We start from the raw sequence: 24,763 nt of genomic DNA, 5'->3' as shown, positions 1-24,763 counted from the left end.
CAGGAGCCAGCTAAGAGAGAAAACAAGCAGGGAAAGAGACAGTCTTCAGAAGCAGAGTTGGGGAAAAGGATCACAAACAGGAGGGCACAGAGAAGAGCCCGCTGTGCCTGTGGGGCTTAAACAGCAGCCTCCAGCAAACCAATGAGGCGGGACAGAGGCAGAGCAGGCAGCTCCTAGGGTGAGATGAGGAGAGACAAGTGGTTAGCCATGGCTTTAAGTTGAGTAATCTGCAGGAGAAAGCTAGCAAGAGAGACAGGGCAAGCTCCACGAGTGAGCTGAGAACCTGTCAGGAGAGGGCATCTGTGAGGTTTGCTTTCTCATGTCTACAACAGAACGCTTAAGTGCACCAGGAAACACAGACGTACTAAACAAAATGTCTACAGTCAGTGGAGACTAGAAAACACAGACGTGGTGGCCACCTCCACTCATAGGCCAGAATCAGGGGACAGGAGGGCACCTTCCACAGTCCCTGGAACTGGGTCTGTCTGTGATCATGGCTGATCCCCCTGTGTCTACCCTTATCTCTAGATTTCCTGAAGAAAACAACTAACCAATCACTCTGGGTTTCAAATGCGTGTTGGCCGGCAGTTTTTACTTGTTTTGTTTACAGATATGCAGTGGTCAGTCTGGGGTTGCCCTGAGCCTCCAAGTCCACAATGTACTTGCCATCTAAGGCCTGTATACCCCTGGGCCTCTGGGCTGTGGCACTTGTCCCAGACCATGACTCTTTAATTTGTGCAGCCTCCATCCCAGTCTCTCCCAGGCCTCGCCCCTCTGAGGAGCTATGCCTGAACCCCCAGCCCTGAGTCTGGGGTCTCCCAGAGATCTTGGATGAGCCTCTAACTGTTATGGAGTTCAAGACCCCCAGGAAAAGACCACAGACCCAATGGGGATTATATTTAGTTACATTTATTGAAACTGCTGTCAGGACAGCAATGTCTGAGCCAAACTAGAGACTGCCCTGCGAAGTGGGTGAGGGAGGGATTTTTAAAGGGAAGCCCACAAGAAGACTTCATGAGTATCTGCAAAAATAAGCCAGGGGCTGTGCTGCTCTGCCAAGACCTCAAAACAGTCCTTGAATGTCTGCTCTGCACAAGCGGGTTACAGAAGCCAAAAAGCAGTTAGGCATAGCATACAAAGCAGATTTCTGGGTGGGTGGGTGGGGCCACTGAGTCAGGTTTATTGGAACTTATCTTCTTCCAGGGACTGGGGTTAGAGACAAGTGGCTAGTGGGTACCAAAATGGATACCTAGCATAAAATGGAGTTCCTTTTCAGCCATCACATGTCGTGCCGTGCACCTTTAAAGCATCCCCATTTCACTCAACAGGAGCAAGGTTACCCACAAACTTTACTGGGGTGTGCGCTATTCATGGTAGTGCACCCTCTGGTGCTGGATCAGCTGAGAGCTCTGGCCAAAAGCTTTGCCACAGGTGTCACAGGTAAAGGGCTTCTCGCCCGTGTGAGTCCGCAGGTGCCGGAAGAAGTGGGAGCGGCCTCGGAAGGCCTTGCCGCAGTCTTCGCACTCGTAGGGCTTCTCGCCCGTGTGGATACGCTGGTGCTCGATGAGCACAGAGCTCCAGATGAAGGCCTTGCCGCACTGGCTGCAGACGTAGGGCTTCTCCCCGGTGTGCAGCCGCTGGTGTCGCACCAGGTTGGAGCTCTGGCTGAAGGCGTGCCCACACTCCCCGCACTTGTAGGGCTTCTCGCCATTGTGGATGCGCAGGTGCTGTGTGAAGTGGGAGCTATGGCTGAAGGCCTGGCCGCACTGGGCGCACTCGTAGGGCTTCTCACCCGTGTGGATGCGGTGGTGCTGCATGAAGCCCCACCAGCTCCCAAAGCGCTTGCTGCACTCCTGACAAGCGTAAGGCTTCTCCCCCGTGTGGATGCGCTGGTGCTTCAGCAGCAGAGAGTTGTACTTGAAGCTCTTACCGCAGGCCTCACAACGGTGGGGCTTGCTGCCTCTCGGGCTGGCCTGCCGGCGGTCTCGACCCAAACTACTGCCCAGTTCAGCAGTCTTCTTCTTGGCGCTGCTGCCCTCAGTCCCTGGGGCTCCCTGGGGCAAGAGTACCATGTGCCAAGTGTCCCTTTTCTGAGAGCTGGGCATGGTTCCTGGAGGCAGGCCTGCTGGCTGCTCCAAGGTACATTCCTGGCCAAAGCTGTCCCCACCCGTAGACATGCTGGGACTCTTCAAGAGGCCCCTCAGTGCCCTTCCATCCGAGGCCAGCCCCTCTCCAGGACTGCGGGGGTTGAGAGAGGCTGGAGTCTTCTCAGGCTCCCACACTGAGTCTGCAAGAAGAAATGGCAGCTAGCTCCCAACCTCACCCCTGCTGCTGGCATTCTAGGAGCTGAGCCCAGGGAAAGCCTGAATGAGGACAAATTCAGAGGAGGATGAGGCTGGCTCTGGGAGAGTGTATGTGTATGTAAGTACCAGAGACTTATAAAGATGTCGTCAGGAGCAGCCAGGCCCCCCATGTGTCGGGGGCCCTGAGCCTGTGGTTAATTAGTCCTGAGATAACCTCTCTTAGCTGTGAGAAGAAAGTACGGGTAGCTATTAAGAGCTGGCAAGGACCTGGACCGTTGAGAGCTCTCAACAGTGGTCCTTCATGCCGGGCCAGCCAGGAAGAGACTCCTTTCACCCTACAAAGTCAGGTGACAGGAGTGCCTGAGGGATGGGATCCGGAGGGGCGCAGGCCTGATCCACAGTTCCATAGGGGCTGGCTATGGCCCCTTTCAGTCACAGTCACAGCCCCCACCCAGCTAGCCTCTATGGGTAGACAAAACTAGGAGTTAGGCTCAAGCAGAGTCCCAGGCAGCATGGCCCTGGCCCTTAGCAGATCCAGGGATATGCTGAGCGTTCCATCCAGCTGAGGGCTCTCAAGGCTGCCTAGGGCAGGACGGAGGCTGCTCACTCACCAAGCCAGGTGTGACTTCTATATTCTCTGTGTCTTGGAGGCCTGGGTCTGCTGTCTGGGAAGGCACCTCAGGGCTGGAACAGGGAGAGCCTGGAGGCAGGGACTATGGCTCATGCCCTACCCTCCAGAGGGCAGCATCTCTGCCCCTTCCCTCCTTCCTGAACGTAAGAGTAGGTCTCCAAGGCTCTGGGGCCAAGGTGCTGGCATGCAGCACACTCCCTCACCTACCCAGCATCTCCTTATACCCACAAGAAGTTCAGCTGGATGTGGTACCACTGTACTGGCTTTCCCATCAAGGGACTTTTCCTGAGGCCCTGGCTTTGGGACCACATTCTCCCTCAGTTCTGGAGGCAGGCACAAGCCCAGGTGCCCAGACAGCTCCTGTGCTTGCCCCATGCTTGCTGATGTCCTGGCTGACTCTAGTCTGGCTTCCTTCCTGTCCATCCCTGCTCACTGCACTCAGCAGCTGCCCCAAGATCTCATCTTCTTAGTTTTCAGCATCACAAGCCAGCCATGACTCCTCATCTGTACCTGCAAGGTCAGAGAGGTCATAGAACTGCTTTATCCCTTAGAGCCCAGCCAGCCTCCTGCTCTGAGGTGGTTAGTAACCAGGGCGGACTGGGCTGTGGCTTGGAGCCTGAAGTGACTGTGCAAAGGTCATTTTGCAGGTTGTTGGGACCTAGATGTCCTGGATGGGCCTCTTTGGGAACCCAAGGTTCCAAGAAGTCCTGGCAGAACTTCTGGCAGGTTTCAGAACATTGGGGACTTTTCTGGTAAGGAATCTGTGGAATGAATCCGAGTGGGGTACCACATGGTAATCCCAGGGATTCGGTAGGCTAAGGCGGGAAGACCTCAAGTTTAAGGTTAGCCTGGGCAACACCGTAAGATCCTGTCTCAACAAGAACAAAAGACAAACAAAAATGGAATCCATGGGCCTTCGACAGTAGGAGAACAATCTGGGCTCTGAGAGGCAGCCTTGCCCTTGCTGGTAGCTAGGAAGCAGATGCAGGGAACCACCCATCTCCTGTGTGTCTGTGTAAGGGGGGATGGCAATTCTCTCACCTACATCCAGATGCTCGCGGCTTTCCCACACTCTACTGTGACTTGGTAAAATCTCTTCCACTAACAACTACACTTCAGTCCAGAACTCACTTTGCCGCTTCGTTCACACACTCACCGGGAACAGCATGATGCTGGAAGACCCTAAGAATTGTTCTAGGGACAGGCAGCCAACAGGACAGGGCTTGGGGTTTCTACCTGGTCTTGGGTTGACCCCTGTGCTTCCTTAGAGAAGTGCGCGCGATCTCTCTGCCCTCATCTGTGAGCATTCATCTATAAGCTGCGGCTGGGCTTCAGCATCACTTAAGAGAGCCCGGCAGAGCACAGGGGCCGTCCGTAAACCCCAGCTGCACCGTATCAGCCACTAGAATTCTAGGCCCACATGGGGATCTTTTCCTCACTGGTATCTCCTGTACGGTGAGGCTCCCTGTGTGACTCAGGGATGAAGCCTCTGGGCTACGTGGCTTCTGGGACGTGCTCAGTGCTATGACAGGGTCAGGACCTCTAATACTTAGACTTTACCAGCTGACTGATGAGGCCACCGCAAGGCTGGCAGCTCTGTCCTTGTAAGTCAGCAGGCAAGCATACCCAGATTAGGCAGGCAAGGCCACTGCCTCACTTCTTAGCCTAGGACATGGTGCCAGAGGGGGATCTTCTCCTAACACTGGGCCCATTCTGAGGCTGTCTTTCCTTTTATACTGAGGAAGAAACATACCCAGGGAGCTGTTCCCTAGGGAGTCTGCATGACCTCAGCTATTGCTGCCTTCCATCACTCCCTCAGGGCTTTTCCCAGAGGCCCCGGTGCTGAACGAAGCTACCTAAGTTGTCCCCACTCTTCCTACCCCCTCGCAGGCCAAGACACAGGTCAGACCAGTCTCATGGGGTAGAGGTAGGGTAGAGGGGGATAGCAGTCTGAGGCAAATACCGTGAGGGTGCCCATGGAGTGCCACGTGGTGCTGGTCTCCAGGAGTCCCTGGTGATGAGACACTGTTGGGTGACAAGGCAGGAGTGGACTCTTCAATGTCCTCTAATGCTGCCATCTTTCTGAGACCTGCTCAAGGAGTGTGCACCTGGGACCTGAGGAAAAGGAAAACCAAGGTAGATGACAGGAAGAGAGAATGCTGCTCACCAGCACCATGTCGGTGTGGAACCCTCATCCGTCCTGGCAGCATCACTAGCAAGGCAGCGGCTCCAAAGCTCTCCTCAGTACAGTACCCTAAGTGTCCTTCCCAACAGAGCCTGCGGAGGAGAGAATGCTTATTCTTCCAGGGAATACTCCTGTGCCACAGCTGAGGTTCTGCCTCCCCGGAGTGTGAGGCTTGAGGATTCTAAATCTAATAAAGAGGTTACTTCATGAAAATCAGAAGGGATATATTTCCAGAGGGAAAAACGTTTCCTCAGATTTGTGTGTGTCTCGGTTGATTGAATGCTTGCTTAGCATGCCTTAAGCCCTGGCCCAATCACCAGCACCACAAAAACTGGGTGCAGTGGAGCATGATTTTAATCCCAGCACTTGGGAGATAAAGGCAGTAGAATAGTAACTTCAAGGGCACCCTTGGTTTCATAGCAAGTTCGAGGCCAGCCTGAACTACACGAGACTCGAGAAAATTTTTAAAAGAGGGAGGGCAGTTTTCCTTAACTTGGTTTGCTATAAATGGACGGAGGCCAAAGTGAGAGGCTGGTTTTCTTGCATAAAGTGACACGGGGAGAAAGGATGACTGGGAGCACACAGGGGGCGGGCGAGGTGCTGCAGCACCCGCTGGGTGCAGGCTCGGGGCGGGCACTGTGGCGCCGCCCTCCTGGGCTCCGTAGGTTGAAACCACTCAGAGACCACAGGCGGAGCTAACTGAAGCCACCGCAGGGGAAGCAGGCAGGAACCCACATAGTTGAACCGAAGGGTCCAAGTTAGATGCACTGGGAGGGGCGACCACTCACCTTGCGAGAAGGAGGAGGCCGCCCGCGCACCGGCCGGAAGTGCTCCGCCTCTGGAAGGTCCCGCCCCTCAGATTCCGGGACGCTCTGGACCCCGGAGGACCAAGCGTCTGTGGCCCCTTGGCACTCAAATCCTTTACTCAGTGTGGCTTCCCCGCCGAGGGTCCCTGCCCCACGACCCAACACAGTCTGAGGGATTTGTTTTCAAGTTAGCAGAAAAGCCCGGCAGAGGCCCTCGTCTCCGCGCGAGGCAGAGGCGTCAGAACCTGGGTGTTGGGCCCCGGAGGATGTCACAGCGGCATCCTTGAAATTGGCCCCAACCAGGACCAAACATGATGCCACAGGCTGCAGCTGACCTTACTTGGTCTTGCCTAGTTTGTCAGGGATACGACCTTGCATGTGTTGTAAGAATTCTCGCTGCAAACAGATTTTCATAAGCAGGGCCTGGAAGCTACTGTTCATTGTGACTAAGCCACTGCCAAGTTGTAATGGAGTTCAAGACAGTGGGAAAAGACCCCTAGACTTAATTTATTTTATAATTAAGCACATTTTTAAGGCTGCTAGCAGGGCCACAGTCTCTACCCAAATCAGAGACGTACTGTCCAGAAGCGGGTGCAGGAAGATGGGCATTTAAGGGGGAAAACCACAAGATCTGTTTTGTTTTGTCAAGATTAGTTGATGAAGGTGACCTCAAATAGTCCCTGAATGTCCGCATAAGCAAGTTATAGGAGCAAAGCACCAGTTAGTCACATCATCACAAGCCAGATGGCCATGGCTGCACATTTCTTGAGGGAGGGGGTGTCAAGGAGTCAGGGCTGGGGAGACCTATCTTCCAGGAACTTGAGTCTGAGACAAACAGCTATTAGGTACCAGACTGGATTTCTATATGGAATTTCGTTAGCCACCATACAAGGCACTTGTGGTCCCTATGGTTCGAGTGTGAAGGGATGGGGACGGACGGACGGACGGACGGACGGACGGACGGATGAACACACACACACGGAGATTCTGGGGAAAGATGCCTTCCCTGCTTATGTCTGTGAGGCCTGGGGACCCCTGGCCTTCACACACAGATGCTAACGCAGACCCTTCAGCTTGGTTCTTGGATTTACACTCTTAAATGCAAAGTAGTAGACAAGGCCTCAGCTGGGTTTGTAAGGTTAGAAAATTAGGACACACTCAGTTTGTTCACTCAGCCGGCTACCCAGCCTGATTGATTACAGCTGGCCCTCTGGGGAATGCAGAGTAGGTTCCATCTCACCCAGTCAACACATGAACCTCTTAATCGGCTCCAGGCAGGAGGGCTAGTCAACCCCAGAATCACTCATACAAGGTTCTAAGAGCCCTCCACACACATACACACGACTGGGCAGTGTGTAACACTAAGGTCCCAGACCTTAGAACAACTGACTCCATGGTGGAAGTACCGCTCAGGCCATAAAACTCAGCACATAGACATCACCCACCTGCCAAAATAAAAACAAAGACCTAATTCATCCGAGTCCGTACTTCTGGGAACTCTCTAAATGTTTTATCTTTGCTTTTTGGCTTCTATAGTTCTGCTTCTGGTTAACTGTTCTTGTTAATTTAAATATGTCAGTCCAGGATATGGTTTTTGTGCTTAAAAACTCACCCTGAAAAAGGCTTGTTGCTACACTGGGCTCCCAAACACCCAGTATAGTCACTGGCTGGCTAATAAAGATTTTCTGATGGTTTAAACCCAAGTCCAAGCAGTCTTCTCTGGTGAATACCCCACATTATTTCTGGAGGTCCCACAGAGATCCGACCCTGAGACACCACGGGTGTCTCAGATGCTTTCAGAGCAAGCAATGGTCAGAAAGCTCCTAGGGGATACACAACCTCAGATGTTCTAGGTCCCCAGGACTTCCTTTGATCTAACACTTCAGAGGGGTCTGACACTTCCACCCCCAAAAGGAAACAAACTAGAAAGGTGCCTGGTCTGTCACTTCTGGTTAAGGTGCTTTCTGTTGCGACATATGGGAAAGGCTGAATGTGGCTGTACCCAGGATCCCTGTGAGATATCACTGGATTCCTCCTGTCTGTTCAAGTGTATTGAATGTGTGGCGGCCACCCCCAATTGCTTTATTGTATGTCTCTTTGTGTGTATGTGTTTCTGTCCGCTCTGTTTCCCCGTATAGACCAATGGCTGTGAGACACTCCCTACCCCCTCCCAGCTTAAGAGCTGGGCCTTTTGTTGGGGACCCACATTCTTTTGGCTCTGCCAGGTTGCCCAGAGAAACCAAAAAGCCCCTTGCCTGTCCTTGACTCCTGGTCCCTGTGTGGAGGTGGGGAGGGGCCAGGGCTCTCATCCAGGACCCTCTCCACCCCCACCCTCCCACCCCCACCCCCATCTGAGCAGAGTGCACACAGGGAGGGGGAAATTGTTCCCTCGGTGCATTCCCTCTGCTCCCCAGCCTGCTCTAAGCAGAACAAGGGAAGGAGGCAAGAAAAGGCTCCACTCTTTCCTCTGTCATGAATTACATCTCCTTTTCAACGAAAGCTCACCCTTCTTTGAAAAAAAAAAAAAAAAGAGTGGGAAAACCGCTCCCAGGCTGGGGGGTGGGGGAGGGGGGCCACAGCTGGGCAATGCAGCCTGGATAGAATAGATTTTACCCCCTTCTGTCCAACACTGATCAAGGAGACTGAATAAAAATGGCCCCCATAGGCCCACAGGGAGTGGCACCATTGGGGTAGGTGTGTCACTTAGGGGTGGGTTTTGAGGTCTCAGATGCTTAAGTCAGATCACTTCCTGCTGCCTGTGGATCAAGATGTAGACTCTCAGCTCCTTCTCCAGCACCATGTCTGCCTGCACGCCACAGCTATGTTTCCCACCATCATTTTTTACAATGGACTAAACCTGTGAAACGTTAAGCCAGCCCCAACTAAATGTTTTCCTTTGTAAGAGTTGCTATGGCCATGGACTCTCTTCACAGCAATAGAAGCTCTGAGATAGAGATTTTGTTTGTTTGTTTGTTTGTTTGTTTGAGACTGGGTCTCTCTGTGTAGCCTTGGCTGTCCTGGACTCACTTTGTAGACCAGGCTGGCCTTGAACTCACAACGATCTGCCAGCCTCTACCTCCTGCGTGAAGAGGTTTCAAACAATTTTTTTGTTAGGTCTTTTTTGAAAGGAGTAAAGATAACTGCTAAAAAGATTCCTTTGTAAGCTGGGCATGGTGGCTTTTAATCCCAACACTTGGGAGGCAGAGGCAGATGGATCGCTGTGAGTTTGAGTCTACAAAGTAAGTTCAGGACAGCCAGGACTATACAGAGAAGCCCTGTCTCAAAAAACAAAAACAAAAACAAAATTAGCTAATATTTAACAGTAGAAATAGATTCCAGTAGCTGGAGGTAGCGCAAAAGCTATTTAAGAACAAAGAACTGATTGGGAGCCGAGACCTTTTACATAAACCACTGTCACCTTCTCTGTTGATGAGACACGTTTAGACTTACACAACTCAGCAAAGTTTGGTGTCCTGCCCTCTGTCAGAAAAATATCTTCTTGTTGAATGCCCTGCCCCCAATCAGAGGATACAGGTGGGCTACCTGTCAGATGGACAACAAGGATTCCCAGGGCTAGAGGCAGAGACCAACCCACCAGGACTGGCCCAAGACCAAGTTCCTATAATTGTTCAACCAGGTTCAGCCACCCCCATGCAGAGGAAACAATACCCAATGACCCTGGAAACACACAGTCCATACTGTCTGGCGTAGAGAGAGAGACATCCTGGTGCCCTGCCAGTCACGCTGCCATACACCTCTCCTGCCTGGGAAGAAACCTGGGACCTCCAGTTCTCATGGGTCTGATTCTTCCGAAGAAACAGGTGTCCACTGTCTTGGATCTGAAAGATGCTTCGGGCTCCCATGGGCAGAGCTTTTACACGGCCAGAGCGAGAGGGAGGTTACAGCGGACAACTTACCTTGACCAGGTTGCCCCAAGGATTGAAAAATTCTCCAATCCTGTTTGATGAGACACTAACTGCTGACCTCCTGCTCTTCCATCAGATGTTTCCTGGGACCATACTCTACAATACATGCTCTTATATACCCTTGTCATACTTCTGCCTCACCTCTAAAACTAAATAAATTATAAGGGCCACTGAGAGACTGCTGAGTTACAAACCGTGGGCTACAGAATGTCAGCTAAGGTTGTTCAAGAGTTCCTAGATGCAGCTAGGTATTGCTGCCTCTGGATCCAGAGTCTGTGGAAATAGCAAAGCCTCTGTATACCAGCACTGGGAGAGTGGGTGGGGGGACAGGACACTGAGCCCATAATCTGGACTGAGATGAAACAAAAGTATTTGAGGCTTTAAAAGCAGCTCTGGTTTTGGCTCCAGCCCTAGCATTTCCAGATGCCTCAAAACCTTTTCATCTGTTTCTTAGGGTTTTAATGCTGTGAAGAGACACCATTGTTTGTTCAATTTGCTTAACCAATATATTTTATTAACAACTTAGTGACCGAGCATACGTCACTTATAACCTGACTAACCAAAACAACAGGAAATGAGGATTAATGGACACAATAACAAACCTTAAGGATATCAGTTCCGAGGAACGATTCTCCTGGCACAATCAACAGGATTTCTTCTGCTGGAACCTAGAGTAACCAGAACCCAGAACCTCAGCAGGAGCTGGAGCCCCGAAGCCTTCCCTTGAGCGTTTCTCTCTAGGAGTGTCTCCAAGTGCAGCAGTAAACAGCCAAACTATCCTAAGTCTCCAAAAAGCCCCACCTCCAGTTCTGGGCTCATTTATATATCTCCTCCCAGAGTCTGTTCACAGGATCTTTTTCAGCTGGCAACAATTAAGCTCCTGCATGAGGTGGTCGCTCTTCTAGTGGATTAACATCACCTGTTCTCTCACGGAACCATTCCAACCCGCACTTGGGATCCTAAAAAACAGATTTCTCTCTCCTTCACACCATGACCAAGAGAACTCTTATAAAGGAAAATACTTAGCTCGGGCTGGCTTACAGTTTCAGAGGTTCAAGTCCGTTATCATCACGGTGGGAAGTGTGGCAACTTTCAGGCAGACATGGTGCTGGAGGAGCCGAGAGGTCTACATCTTGATCCACAGGCAGCTGTGTGTCACACTGAGAGTAGCTTGAGCATATATGACCTCAAAGCCCGCCTCCAGTGACACACTTCCTCCAACAAGACCACACCTACTCCTAATAGTGCAGTCCCCTAAGGCCAAACATTTAAGCACAGGAGTCTATCGGGGTCATTCCTATTCAAACCACCATACTCTGTTTGTCCGTGAAACAAAGACATTTACAAAGGGATTTTTTTTTTTTTTTTTTTTTTTGAGACAGGGTTTCTATAAGTCCTGGCTGTCCTGGACTTGCTTTGTATATGAGGCTAGCCTTGAAATCACAGAGAGCTGCCTGCCTCTGTCTCCCAAGTGCTGGGATTAAAGGCATGCCACCACACCCGGCTCTACAAAGGGATTTTTAAACCCAAAATCTGGGGCCATGGAAGCTTCCTGTGACATAGCTGTCCAAAGGATTGGATTGTGTAGCCCTATAGTATGGCCCACCTGTCTAAGCTGTGGCAGCTACTGCTAGTCCAATGAGACAAGTTAATTCCAAGTCAGGATCTCATAGCACTCCACACCAGAGGCCACCTGAGGAACACCAGAACACTGGCTGTCTGATGCCTGTGTGACCCAGTACCAGGCCCTGCTCCTGAACCACCAACTCTAGTTTGAGAGACCCACTGCCATCAATCCTGCTACCCTCTTCCCTGATAACGGCCCACAGGTGCCATCCATAATTGTTACAGAAAGATGAAAGATGAAAGCAGGTACGTGGGAACAGCTGTGGTTACTTTAACTGCAATAATTTTGGCCCAAGCCAGGCACCTCAGCCCAGAGAGCAGAACTGGCCAATCAGATCCAGGCTCTCAGATGGGGAAAGGAAAGCCCACCACCACATACACAGACAGTTGCTATGCTTTTACTACCACATATGTCCATGGTATGAGCTATAGAGAAAGGGCTTCTCACCACTTGGGGAAAGGACATTAAAAACAAAAAAAGAAGGGCCGGAGAGATGGCTCAGAGGTTACGAGCACTGACTGCTTTTCCAGGGGTCCTGAGTTCAATTCCCAGGAACCACATGGTGGCTCACAACCATCTATAGTGAGATCTGGTGCCCTCTTCTGGCTTGCAGGTGTACATGCAGGCAGAGCACTATATACAAAACAAACAAATAAATAAACAAATCTTAAAAAAAAAAAAAAGGAGATAAGATCTTGGCCCTCCTAGTGGTCCTCCACTACCTAGGACATCAAAAGGTTGTTTCAGAAACAACTGGCAGGAAGCAGGTAACTGACCGTCGCCAGGATATTCATCTGGATCCACAAAACTTGCTGAGTTGCTCAGACCAAGGTATGCTGTACCTAGACTGGACAGCCTGGCACAGGATGCCTCGGCCAGAAGCCAGGTTTATACTCAAGTAAATCTGAAACAGAGGGTCCTTAACCAGGAAGGGGTCCAAATGAGAGGCCAACACCCTAGTGAACTCTGGGAAACCGACTTCACTGAGATCAGGCCTGCCAGGGGAGGACACAAGTACTTGCCAGTGTTTGTAGATACCTCTTCTGGGTGGGTAGAAGTGTTCCTGTATCCAGACTGAAATTGCTCAAACAGTGGCTTAAAAGCTCCTCCAGGAAATGCTCCTCTGATTTGCCCAGCCTGCAGCAATGGGGTCCAACATCAGCCCAACTTTCATAGCCAGTACCTCTTAATTAATAGCTAAAGCTTTAGACATAGATTAAAAGCTCCATTGTATGTACAAACTTTAGAGTTCTGGGCAAGCAAAACAAAACAAAACCTGGGACATTAAAACAAAATGAAACAAACAAAATCCCCCAAAACTTCCTCCTTTGCTTCACTTTGGGCCTATTGCGCCCCATATAGGGAAGGATTCACCCCTATGTGATTATATTTGGAAGACTGCCCCACTGTGTCTCAGCTCAGAGACCAGGAGTTGAGAGAACGCTCTAACCACTACTTGTTTTGGGCTTAACCTTGATGGCATATGCAGAAGGCTAAAACTTGCCATTTTGTAAATGAATGTACTTACCATGACTAGAAGCATAGTTCTGAGCACATTAATGAATTTGATCATTTATAAGGTGACTGACCATTAATTTGTATGTCTTAATCATCTTTAACAGTTTACAACAATTTAGCAGCTTTTACAAGATTAGAATTTTACAGTTTTATCTCTGTTAAGTTTTACCCTTAAAAATTTGAAGATTTAATTGAAAATCCTCTAGCAGTAAAATAAAACTTTAAACCACAAAGGGACTGGGGACCTTACAAAACCATACAGTCCACAGAGCGATTAGGAACCTTACTTGCTCTTCTTTTTTAAAAATCTTTTTATACAAAGATTTTTGAAAGACTCAATTTGTCCAAATAGCTTAACAAAGTTAGCAAAGACAAAGAGGCTAGGCCTTTATTTTATTTTTTTGAGACAGGGTTTCCTCTGTGTCCTGGACTCCCTTTGTAGACCAGCCTGGCCTCGAACTCACAGGGATCCACCCACCTCTCCCGAGTACTGGGATTAAAGGTGTGCACCACCACACCCAGCCTTAGGCCTTTATCTTTAAGTCAGTTTCTGCTAGCCCGAGTAGGCCTGAGGAGTTTATAAACCTTATTTGTCAAATATATCTTACTTATCAAACATGGTTTTTTTTTTTTTTAATCTAAAATGTTTTAGAAGCCTGGTATTGAACCCAGTTAGGAAAGACACGTAGTTAGGCACGCATCTCTAAGTCAGTTTCTGTTAACCTGAGTAGAAATTAATAACCTTAGGAATTTGTAAATCTTAATTATTAAACAATTCTTTGCTTGGAATTTTACAGCATCCTGGTGCCCCCCCCCTCCTGCCCTATCTGCCCTATGTCACCCTGTCCCCACAATGATCCTCACATTTTTTTTGAAGAGCTATGAATATTCACGACCTTGAATGGGGGAACTTTTTTTTGCTAACAAAAACAAAAAAGGGGGGGGGGGGAGAAGTAAACACTAATTATATTTAACCATTTTAATTTTATATAAACCTTTTACTAAAAACTTAAAAAATTTAAGTGAGACACAACAGTAACAAATGAAAATAACCATTTGTTCTAAGAAATGTTTCCTAAGGGCGTGTTAGGTACTATCTAGAGCTTTTACCCAGTATCCAGTTTTTAGCCTGCATATCCTAATTATCCCAGAAAACCTTGAGTCCTCATGCAGTGAGGGCCTCACTGCAGACACCTATCTGTAAGGAGTGGCTGCAGCCAGGTGAAGGTCCAATGGCCTTGCCTGCCTCCTCCTTTTTTGAAAGAATACTAACTTTTAACAAGCCCAGCTCTGATTATTTTAAGCAGGCATATTTACAGTTATTAGTGAGAGGTTTCATTTTGATTAAAGATTTATTTATTTTATGGATGAGTGCTCTCTTTTCAGGCACACCAGTAGAGGGTATCAAATCATATTACAGATGGCTGTGAGCCACCATGTGGTTGCTGAGAATTGAACTCAGGTCCTCTGGAAGAGCAGCCAGTGTTCTAAACTACTGAGCCATCTCTCCAGCCCCTTTATTTTTTTAATTTTTGTTTTTCAAGACAGGGTTTCTCTGTGTAGCCCTGGCTATCTTGGAACTCACTTCACAGACCAGGCTGGCCTTGAACTCAGAGATCCGCCTACCTCTGGCTCACCAGTGCTGGGATTAAAGGTGTGCACCACCACCATCCAGCTCGTGGGAGATTTTAAACTAAGGGTTTTATTTACTTTTTAACTACTTTGTGTGTGTCTGCAGATGGAGGTAGACCACCTGAAAAGCTTCATAAAATTTTTTTTCCTTATAAAGTCTTCAAGTTGCAGAATAATATAAGTGTCTGTAACCAATCAATCCCTCTGGTCATTAAACAGAAAAGTACAAAAACAAGACATCTGCAGTAACTCAGGAAATGTTGGCATCAGGTTGCTTTTGTTTTACAGAGTTTTAACCATATTCAATTAGCTTACAAATCTTAAGGCACAGAACGTTTATGTAATAGTCTTACACATCTTGAGATAAGTTTGTATTTTAGCAAAAGTTTGAGTAAAACCAAGGCAAGGGGCATGAGATGAGCAGCGGTGGCCCCTGGTGGAGCCGTTGGCATTCAGCTGCTTTAAAGCACCTGCTGCCTTTTTCTGGGCTGTTTTGTTTTTCCTTTTCCTTCCAGAGGCAGAAGACCTGTCTGACCCAAGACAGAGATTTTAGAAAAAAATGGCAGCTTTTAATAAAGTAGAACAGCACAAAGCTGCTAGTGGTGGTGGTGGTGGTCGTGGTGGTGGTGGTCTGGCTCCCATGTCCGAAACAAAACTTATATACGCACATTAGAAAACAAATTGATCAGACAAAAGCAAATGACTTAAAAAGACAGAATGTCCACACAGTGAGCCAAGATCAGACAAACACATATGTGTGGTGACCACCTTCACCCATACACAGAACCAGGGGGACAGGAGGGCGTCTCACTCTCTGTCTCTGCAGACAGTCTACATCACATCAGTTCTACTCCATGTCACCCCAGATATCAAGACTTCAAGAACAAACAAGTCACCAACTGGCCTGAGTTTCAAATGTGCATTTTTTTTTTTAACATTCCCCCCCCGCCCTCCTTCAAGACAGGGTTCTTCTGTGTAGCCATGACTGTCCTGGAACTTGAACTCCCTCTGTAGGCCAGGCTGGCCTGGAATTTGCAGATCTACTTGCCTCTGCCTCACAAGTGCTGGAAATGTATCAACATGGTGGTCACAGTTTGGGGTTCCCCTGGGTCTCCAAGTCCACCTTGGACTTGTCCTCCACCTAGGACTACCCCGACATTCTGACCCTGAGCCTGGGATCTTCCAGGAACCCTGAATGAGCCTCAAAATGCCCCTGGGAAGAGACCAGACTCAATCTGGAATATAATTAGTTAAACGTATTGAAACTGCTGATGGGGCAAGCACCTCTGGTCCAACTAGACCGCTGTGTGGAGGGGACGAGGAAGGATTTCAAAGGGGGAACCCACGTGCACAAGCAAGCCAGGAGCTGTGCTGCTCTGCTAGGGCTAGGTGGTCAAGGCAACCTCAAAATGGTCCTTGAATGTCTGCACAAGCAGGTTACAGAAGCCAAAAAGCAATTAGTCATAGCATAAGAAGCAGATGTCATGGCTGGGGGGGGGGGGCGGTGTCACTGATCAGGGTTATTGGGAACTTATCTTCCAAGGGATGGGGTTAGAGACAAATGGCTATGGGTACCCAGCACAACATGGGGTTTCTTTAGTGACTGCACTATTAGCACTGCCTGGACCTTCTCATTCTGATTGTATTAATATGGCCACTTATGTTAGTAAAATTAATGGTCCTTAGCACTATCTACACCTCTTTAGAGTCAGATGAGTCCATGATTTGACTTATTCACTAAGATCAGAGGGGAATGTAACAGGGCCCCAGACCTTAACACAGCTGACTCCATGATGGAAGTACTGTTCAGGGCAGAAAACTCAGCACGTAGACACCACTACTTGACAAGACAAAAACAAAGACCTAATCCATCAAAGTCCATAGTTCTGTGAAAGTCTCTAAACGTACTCATCTTGCTATTTGGCTTCTGTAGTTCTGCTCCTGGCTAACTGTTCTTGCTGAGGTCTGTCAACCCAGGATATGGCTTCTCTGCTTAAAAGCTCACCCGGAGAAAGGCTCGGGGCTACACTGGGATCTCAAACAGTGTAGTTGCCGGCCGGCTAATAAAGACTTCTGGTTGGCTTAAACTCATGTCCCAATAGTCTTTTCTGGTGGATACTGCCACAAGTGGTGGCCTGGAGAGAGGAGGCTTGATGTCCAAGATAACCCAAGGAGCTACTATTAACAGAGGGAGAGAAGGTGATGATAAGGTGAGGTAAGACTATTCAAAAGAAATAGTGTGTGCAAAGGTCTTGAGGTGTGGGAAGTGTTATCACCAGTAGTTTGGACCTGAGAGAGCAGGCAGGCTGGAATGTGGTAAGAGGAGAATAGAACAAGATGAGCAAAGGTCAGACAGCCAACCCTGAAGCCATGATGCAGAACTTGATTTTATGCTAAGTACGTTGGGAGGCACTGAACCTACCGAAGGGGAAGGATGTAATTTTTATTTTTAACATGTGTCTATGGCTGCTTTGCTTGTTTATATGTCTGTCTACCACTTGCATGCCTGGGCCTGTGGAGAGCAGGAAAGGGAGACAGATCCCCTGCAACTGGAGTTACAGATGTTTGTGAGCTGCCACGTAGGTGCTGAGGATCACACGAGTCCTCTGGAAGAGCAACCAGCACTCTTGGTCATTGAGCCATCTGTCCAGCCTCCCTTCCTCTTTGAAAATGCTGGGGATGGGGCCTGGACCCAGGGTCTCAAGTACTCAAGTGCGAGTTTCATCCCTGGGCTACGCCCCTGGCTCTACCCTTCCCACCCCATTTGAGAAGAGGTCTCACTCTTTTTATCCCAGCTATTCTCTTGCAAGCTCATTTCATTTTAACGTTAGTCTTGGGAGGATGGATCAGAAACAAGAAGGGCTCCCCTGGCATTTCTGCGGCCTGTGAGCCCAGTTCAGTCCCTGGCTTCCTGAGTAACAAGGCACCAGCACTCCCTGTTGCTGTGGTGGGGTTGACCTGGGAACTATTAAGGTTGGTTAAATCCTTGCTGCTACCCACCAGATCTTCCAACAAAACCGTCCCCAGGCACTGTTAAGTGCCCCTTGCAGAATCACTCCTTGTTGCAAACTATCCTAAATGGAGAATGAACACTTCTCAGCCTTTCCTCAGGGTCCTCACTATAGGAACTGAACAACTAACCAGACCTTAACCTGGCACCCTAATATCTGGGTCAGAGAGGCAGGAGGATGTTTCGCTGCTGTAGGGGCCCCTACTCTCACTCCCATCATACACTCTAATTCTCATTGATGAACTACTTTCTTGAATTACATATTATACTTTCATGAGCTTGTCACTGGAAGCATCCTAGACACTTCCAAGAAGCAGTCACCAGCTGGGACCCTGGTCTTGTGGCTCACTGTCCCCAGTGGAGAAAGCAGGTGGCCTCCTTGAGGGCATCCCTCAACTCTCAAGGGAACCCAACAGAGCACAGTAAGCAGGTTGGAAACACATTGACTTTTATGAGAAAATAGGCATCCAGCAGCAGCAGCATCTGCTCACAAGGCCATGGCAGCAACTGGAAGGCAATGTGGAGATCAGTGCAGCTGTCCATGGAGCTGAGGAGGACACTTACGAAGGAAGCCACCAAGTGCACAGCAAAACAGAATGTCTAGTCCAATGTGCACAACACTGACACAGCACCAAGGATATTACACAAAAGTAAGCATTAACGACTTTGACACAGAAACACCAGACTGGGACAGCATCGGCAGGCCATGGCTGTGGCTGTTAAAGAGGAATTCGCCACTTGCTGCCATTTAGCACAGGGAACGTATAGGGTTTTAGCACACACAGGTGTCTCTGCACCAGCCAGATACAAAAAAGATGAGGTCCCACCAGGTCACTGATGTGGCTGAGGTAAGGTGTGGACAGGCCAGCTGGCTGCTACCAGTTCAGAGGTGCCAGGAACCCTCTGCAGGTCCAGAGCCAAATGACTGCAGGGCAACAGCCTCACCTAGGTGCTGGCTGGGAGCTGCCACACGAAAACATCAGTGCCAGGGGACCTGAGACAGGAGAGAACAGTCTACTTGTCTTGAGAAAGCAAGCACCCAATTTCACAGGCACAAGGTTCTGGAAGGGGAGGCTGATGGTGGGCGTTACTTCTTGACCTAAGGGTAAATGTGGCACATGGGCCAATCTCCTTGTCTGCACTGTACCTGGGGTCCACAGCAGAGGGGACCCCATTCTCCTGAATCTCCCTTAGAAGCCATGGAGCATCTGTCCCTTGAGTCAGGGTACACAGTCTTTCTTCCTAGGCACAGTCCTGCCATCTTGGTGTCCCAACTCACTGGCACAGTAAGTGATTGTGTCTTGATGTCAAACGGGGATGGATCCAGGGTCAGGAGGAAGGGAGCCCTGGAGCTGCAGACTTCCAGAAATGAAGGGAGCTGGCTAGTCAAGGCTAACCCACTGGTCTCCCCAAACAGAAGAGTCCTGGGCCAGCTCAGGTTACCTGACCCTCCCTAGAGGTAGCTCCTGCCTTCTCTCTTGGCTGGGAGGAGGCTGCAGGCATGGATGCTAGTGCAGCTCAAGCTCCCGTTCACTTGCTCCTTGTCAGGCAGTGAGTGCTCTCTGCTCTAAGTGAGGCTCCTCAGCAGCTGTGCTGGTCAGAACTCTTCCTGCAGGACAAGGCCCACCGACTGTGGCAGCTGAGGTGCTGACAAATGGAGTTGCCTTGTACTTCTCAGAGTCTTCTGGCTGCAGTTGAGTGTGTTTCTGTCGTCAGAATCCCAGCGCCTTGCTGCAGTGCTCTTAGTTGCCCCAGGACATGTCTCAAGACATCTAGTTTGTTCCCAGGTGGCTGCTGTGTGTCTCACTGAAGAGCTGCTGCTGGGCACTCTTCAGGAGGCTGACAATGAGCCAGAACTAACAGCAGCTCGTGAATGATGTGATGTGGCCATTGCAACATCACGGTGGCAACAAGTCAAAGTGCCCTGTAGTCCAGAAGACCTCCCTGAGCTCACCCACCTACAGAGCTCCTGTTGCCAGTGGACTCTGTGATGACAGCCTCCCTCTCTGGCGCAGGCCCCAGCGGCCTCTGCTGTGCCTGTGGTAGAGGTAGGCACTGACTCTCTTGAGTTCTCTGAGCTTCTTGCTGGGGAGATCTCATCTAGCAGCCTGGAAAAGACAAAAAGACAAACAATAGTTTGGGTAAATGAGAAGAGGCCAGATCCTCACTCACTAGGAGATGGCGAACTGAGGGAAATGGCGCGGGGTGGGGTGGGGGTGGGGGGCGGCTTACTGCAAGTTGGTTCTGCTGGCTCCCCAAAGAAAAGTGAAGGGTGCAGAGGGATGTGGGGCCCCAGCTGGGGACGGAGACATGGTAGCACATGTGTGTGCTTAGAGGACAACACAAGCATCAGTCTGGACATCCTCCCTTTTCTTCTGGGGCTGTATCATGACCTCCTCCAGCTGGTTTGGTACTTTCCCCATAATCGTGAATTGTGTTTGGAAAAAAAACACAAAATTATTAACAACAACAAAAAAACTTCCTTTCACTGTTTTCCCTGCTGACTTTGCTGAATTTAGCTCCCCCCGCGCCCTTGAATGGGATGCATCCAGGGCTAGCCTGCAGGCTAGCCTTCCATGTGTGTGAATGAATATCTGGTCTTATTAAGAATGCTAAGAAGGGACTGGAGAGATGGCTCAGTGGTAAAGAGCATTGTCTGTCCTGGAGGTCCTGAGTTCAATTCCCAGCAACTACATGGATAGCTCACAGCTATCCATAATGGGATCTGATGCCCTCTTCTGGACTGCAGGTGTATGTGCAGATAGAGCAGCCATGTACATTAAATAAATAAATCTGAGAGAGAGAGGTGGTGGTGGTGGGGGGAATATGAGAGTCTGATAACAAGGGCTAGAACCCTGGCTGCTCTTTCAGAGGACCAGGATTTGGTTCCCAGCACCTACAAGGTAACTAACAACTAACTGTAACTAACTCCAGTTCCAGAGGATCCAATACCCTCTTCTGGCCCCTGAGAGCACTGCTTGCTGGTAAACAGACACACAGAAAATCATGAAACAGTGTAAAAGCATGCCAACATGCAGGAAGAGCTTGCATGCATTAAAACCACAGGCACAGCCTGTGCCATACTGGACTTTCTTTTTGAGACAGGGCCTCACTATGTTGCCCTGGAACTGGCTATATAGACCAGGCTGGTCTTGGACTCAGAGATCTGTTTGCCTTTGCCTACAGAGTGCTGAGATTAAGAGACGTGCACCACCATAGCCGGCCACAGCTCAATGTTCACACGTTAAGTCACTGAATTCTAGCTGACTCTTTAGAGTCAGCACAGGGTCCAGCAATACACGCAGCACTGCCAGATCAGGCAAGGAGACCTCAGCTGAAGGACTCGACTCTCACCACCACCTTCCTCCTCAGGGATCAAGACACTGGCTTTAAACGTGGCTCTTTGGCTATGTGTGGTGCGTAAGCCTTTCCTCCCAGTGCCTAGGGAGCAGAGGCAGGTGGGTCTCTGTGAGTGGAGGCCAGTCTAGTCTACTCAAAAACAAAAGAAAATGAAAAGCAAAGAAACAACTTGATTCTTCTTTTCAAAGAGCCCTGGGCTGGGGTATAGCTAAGTGGCAGAGCATTGGCTCAATACTCACAGGACCCTGGGTTCTGTCCCCAGGACCCCAAGAGCAAGAAAGACAATGGCCATGAACCCACCTGTCTGCTGGAGGGATGACCCGGGTCTGCCACCCAGCACTGCTGCAAGTGTCTCTTAGGGCCAACATGGGGCGAGTATTTGACTGAACAGCATTCTGTGTCTGGGCCTTTCCTACACATCCTAAAATGTGGAAAAGACATCAGGAATAAATTATTTGTAATCTAATCCAGAAACAGTCCATGTGGCCAGGTTAAGGGAGTGGCTGAGCCGGAGTCAGCTCTATTTCCCTAAGTCAACAGCTCCTTCTGCATCCACTTGTCATGCCAATGACGTGTGACTTGTCAGGTACTGCACAAATCAGAAAAGACAATGCAGGCACCCTTGGGTTGTGTGTGACTGATCTGGGCTGTTGTAGAGTCTATGTCCACACTGTCACTCTCCTGAAACATCAAACTGCAGAATGCACACTGTGTAGCTCCCTGCCATGTGTGGCCAGGCCAGTTCCTGCACCCAGAGACCAAGGTCTTTCTGGTCAACATATACTCCAGCTCCGAAAGACTACGCCTACTAGCCTGCAAGTGCTCTATGGCTTAAACTCTCTCATATCCCTCACGAATAGGCCCAGAAACCAGGAGTAGCGATCCATGCCTATAAATCCCAGCACTCTGGAAGCAGAATCATGGTGAGTTCAAGGCCAGCGTGGGCCAAGTATCAGTTCTCAGCAGCCACAGCTACATATCAAGACCCTGCCTTAAACAAACAAGCAAACAGGGAAGCACCTCTGCATCTGTTTTAACCAGGTTTGGTGCTTCATGCCTTTGAGTCCAGCATTCCAGAGGCTTAGGCACGACTGTGAGTATAAGGCCAATTCAGGCCACGTGGTGAGTACCAAGACAGCTTGGACTAAAGTGAGACCTTGCCTCAACAAAACAAAATAAACAAACAAATAAGTTGGCAAACAAACTATGGCAGCACCTCTTTCTGTCAAGTTTGACGACACCCATTCATGCTATGCCATTTGTAAGGGTTGTGACAATATGTGCACAGGTGAGTGGCTGCAAAGACAAGAGCAAAATTCATGAGGAATGACACTGGGGCACTCTGCCTCGTGGCCTCTGGGTGTGTATGAACACACACACCCTGTCTTTGTGGCCCTCTGGGTGTATCTGAACACACTCTGCCTTTGTGACCCTTTTGGTGTGTACGATCTTTGGTTTCTTAAGGAAATTGTGACTCTGTACCCTGAAACCTTAGCACACATCCTTAAGGACAGGGCTATGGGCTGAGTCCAGGATGCTGTCTTGCTACCTGGTAACACTCCAGGTTTCTAATGTCCCAGCAGTGTGTGGGCAGCTCCTCTAATCCAGGATCATCCTGCCTGAGTATGCTTTGTACACATCTACACCAGCAGATGCTCATTTTCTCACGATTTCACCTTACTAGATGTTCATATTAGATTAAGCCTTCCTTTCCCATGGGATCAAGTCTGGTAAAATACTCCTGGGCTGCTGGCATAAGGAGAGTGCAGTGTGGGAAGACCCCCCCAGGGAGGAGCAGCACTGGTCCTGCTGGCGCCTCAGCTTGCACTTCCTGACAGTGCGTCAGCAAACCTGGCCAGGCAATGCCACAGGAGGCACTAGAAAAACACACTGCTTGTTTCAGCTTTTAGTAAGAGGATGGCTAACTTGCTATACTTGTTATTTTTCTCACTGTTGTGGCGACTGTCTGAAAAAAAAAAAAAAAAAAATCAGCCAAGGGTTTCCTTGGCTCCCAGCTTGAAGGGATACAGACCACCATGGTGGGGAGTGTGACATGGTTGGTCACATTGCCTGTAATTGGGGAGCAGACAGACGAACGTTCAAGTTTCTTTTTAAAAAAAATCTCTTGTGTCTCTAGTGCTGCTATTAGCATTGTGGGGATCAGATGACAATTCTGAAGAGTTAGTTCTCTGTTGCCAGTTTTTGCATGGCTTCCAGGATTAAACTCAAATTGCCAGGCTTCTGCGGCAAGTGTCTTTACCTGCTAAGCTGGCTCCATGGCCCAGCTTTTTCCTATTTATTTATCTATTGGTTTTTGGAGACAGGGTTTCTTTGTGTAACCCTGGCTGACCTGGACTCGTTATAGACCGGGCTGGCCTCAAAGTTGCAGAGATCCACCTGCCTCTGCCTCCTAAGTACTGGGATTAAAGGCGTGCACCACAATGCCCAGTTTATTTATTTATTACAGTATTCTGCCTGCACACCAGAAGAGGGCACCAGCTCTCATTATAGATGGCTATGAGCCACCATGTAGTTGACGGGAACTGAACCCAGGACCTCTGGAAGAGCAGACAGTGTTCTTACCCTCTGAGCCATCTCTCCAGCCCCAGAGCATACTTTTAAATCTATTTTACAAACCTTGGGTTCTTACACCTTTAGTCCCTTCTCCATGCCAATCCCTTGCAACTTTTATCTGTCCTAGTACCTTTCAACCCCCAAACACTAGCTAGGAGAGAAAGGTTAGCCAGAAGAAGGGGCGTAGGTCTCTTAGCTACTTTCTGCTGTTTAGGAACATTATTACTTGGGGCAATTCCAACCGTTGTTGTCATTATATTCAGCAGTCTAGCTACCAGCAAACCAGCCCACAAGCAGCAGCAGCAGCAGCAGCAGCAGCAGCAGCAGCAGCTGCTGCCGCCTTCTCCCTCCGTGGACTCCTCTTCCTCTCAGTGCTCTGGCATTTAACCTCTCTCAGAGCCTTCAGAATTAAACTATCTGCAGCTGGCAAAGATCATGCCTCCCTCCAAGCCTGCATGAGGCAATCATAGCTAACAGCTGTGGACAAACTAAAAGCAGCCTCATATCCCACACTTGGGATTAAAACAAAAACATATTTACGTAACATAACTGAGTTTTTAAAGAAATCAGAACTTTCACTACAATTATTAGTTATTTTATGTCCAAATCTCTGCCAACATTCCCCCAACTTACCCTCATGGTCAGCAGTCAGTCTGCTGTCCTTAGAACACAGACCTCACAGAGCACTTGGGACAGAGAGCAGAGAGAGCCATATGGTCTTGCCCTGGTAACTGGCAGGAAGTAGAACTGCCCTGAATAGCAGGCTGCCATGGGGCAGGGCCACAGATGTTTTTGAAGGTACAGTGGACAGAAGCTGCTGATGGCACCCTGGAGCTATAAGACCTAGTCTAAAGAATCTGCCACTATGGCAGGCTACAAGGGTCTGCTAAGACCATTTTTGGTGGGTCCAGGCTACTTGTCTAAGATGTGGCTGGGACAAAGGAACACAGTCCAGTCCAGTTCCAGGCCCAGGGGCTGAGCCCAGAGACTGTTTCAGTTCTCAAAAGAGAAACTTCAGGATCACAGAAGTCAGCTGCACAGACACGAGCAGGACCTGGTGCTTTCCAAGGGAACTGGGTCCTTAGAGCTGGTCCGAGTGTTGCCTGCCATCCACTTCAGGGTTCCTCAGCCCTAGCAGACTGCATGGGTCTGGCCATGCAGAGCCAGAAGCCTTTAAAAGAACTGAGGAAA

General features: G+C 49.3%; 1 protein-coding gene across 3 annotated transcripts; it reads right to left on the bottom strand.

Moving 5' to 3' along the window:
* Positions 1 to 1,149: 1,149 nt before the first annotated feature.
* Gli4 (GLI family zinc finger 4) lies at positions 1,150 to 7,481 on the bottom strand. 3 transcript variants are annotated; one of them, XM_051159743.1, is made up of 3 exons: positions 7,301 to 7,481; positions 4,898 to 5,049; positions 1,150 to 2,287 (listed from the first exon to the last, which is right to left on the bottom strand). In XM_051159743.1, the coding sequence occupies exons 2-3, from the start codon at positions 5,010 to 5,012 to the stop codon at positions 1,365 to 1,367; spliced, it is 1,038 nt and encodes a 345-aa protein (XP_051015700.1). In that variant the 5' UTR covers positions 5,013 to 5,049; positions 7,301 to 7,481; the 3' UTR covers positions 1,150 to 1,364. The 3 variants fall into 3 exon arrangements, with proteins under 3 accessions (XP_051015700.1, XP_051015702.1, XP_051015701.1); XM_051159745.1 differs by lacking the exon at positions 7,301 to 7,481 and adding an exon at positions 5,908 to 6,050; XM_051159744.1 differs by lacking the exon at positions 7,301 to 7,481 and having other exon boundaries at positions 4,898 to 5,267.
* Positions 7,482 to 24,763: the final 17,282 nt, after the last annotated feature.

Source organism: Acomys russatus, chromosome 17 (genome assembly GCF_903995435.1).
Source record: "Acomys russatus chromosome 17, mAcoRus1.1, whole genome shotgun sequence".
Lineage (NCBI taxonomy): Eukaryota > Metazoa > Chordata > Mammalia > Rodentia > Muridae > Acomys > Acomys russatus.
Note: the sequence above shows the minus strand (reverse complement) of the source record. Positions and strands in the feature narration are given on the sequence as shown.

Excerpts from the sequence above, each read along its gene's own strand:
- Gli4 (XM_051159743.1), bottom strand. The coding sequence starts at position 5,012 with ATGGCAGCATTAGAGGACATTGAAGAGTCCACTCCTGCCTTGTCACCC. Across the intron at positions 2,288-4,897 it reads ACTCCATGGGCACCCTCACG|ACTCAGTGTGGGAGCCTGAG; the intron begins GTATTTGCCTCA and ends TTCTTCTTGCAG.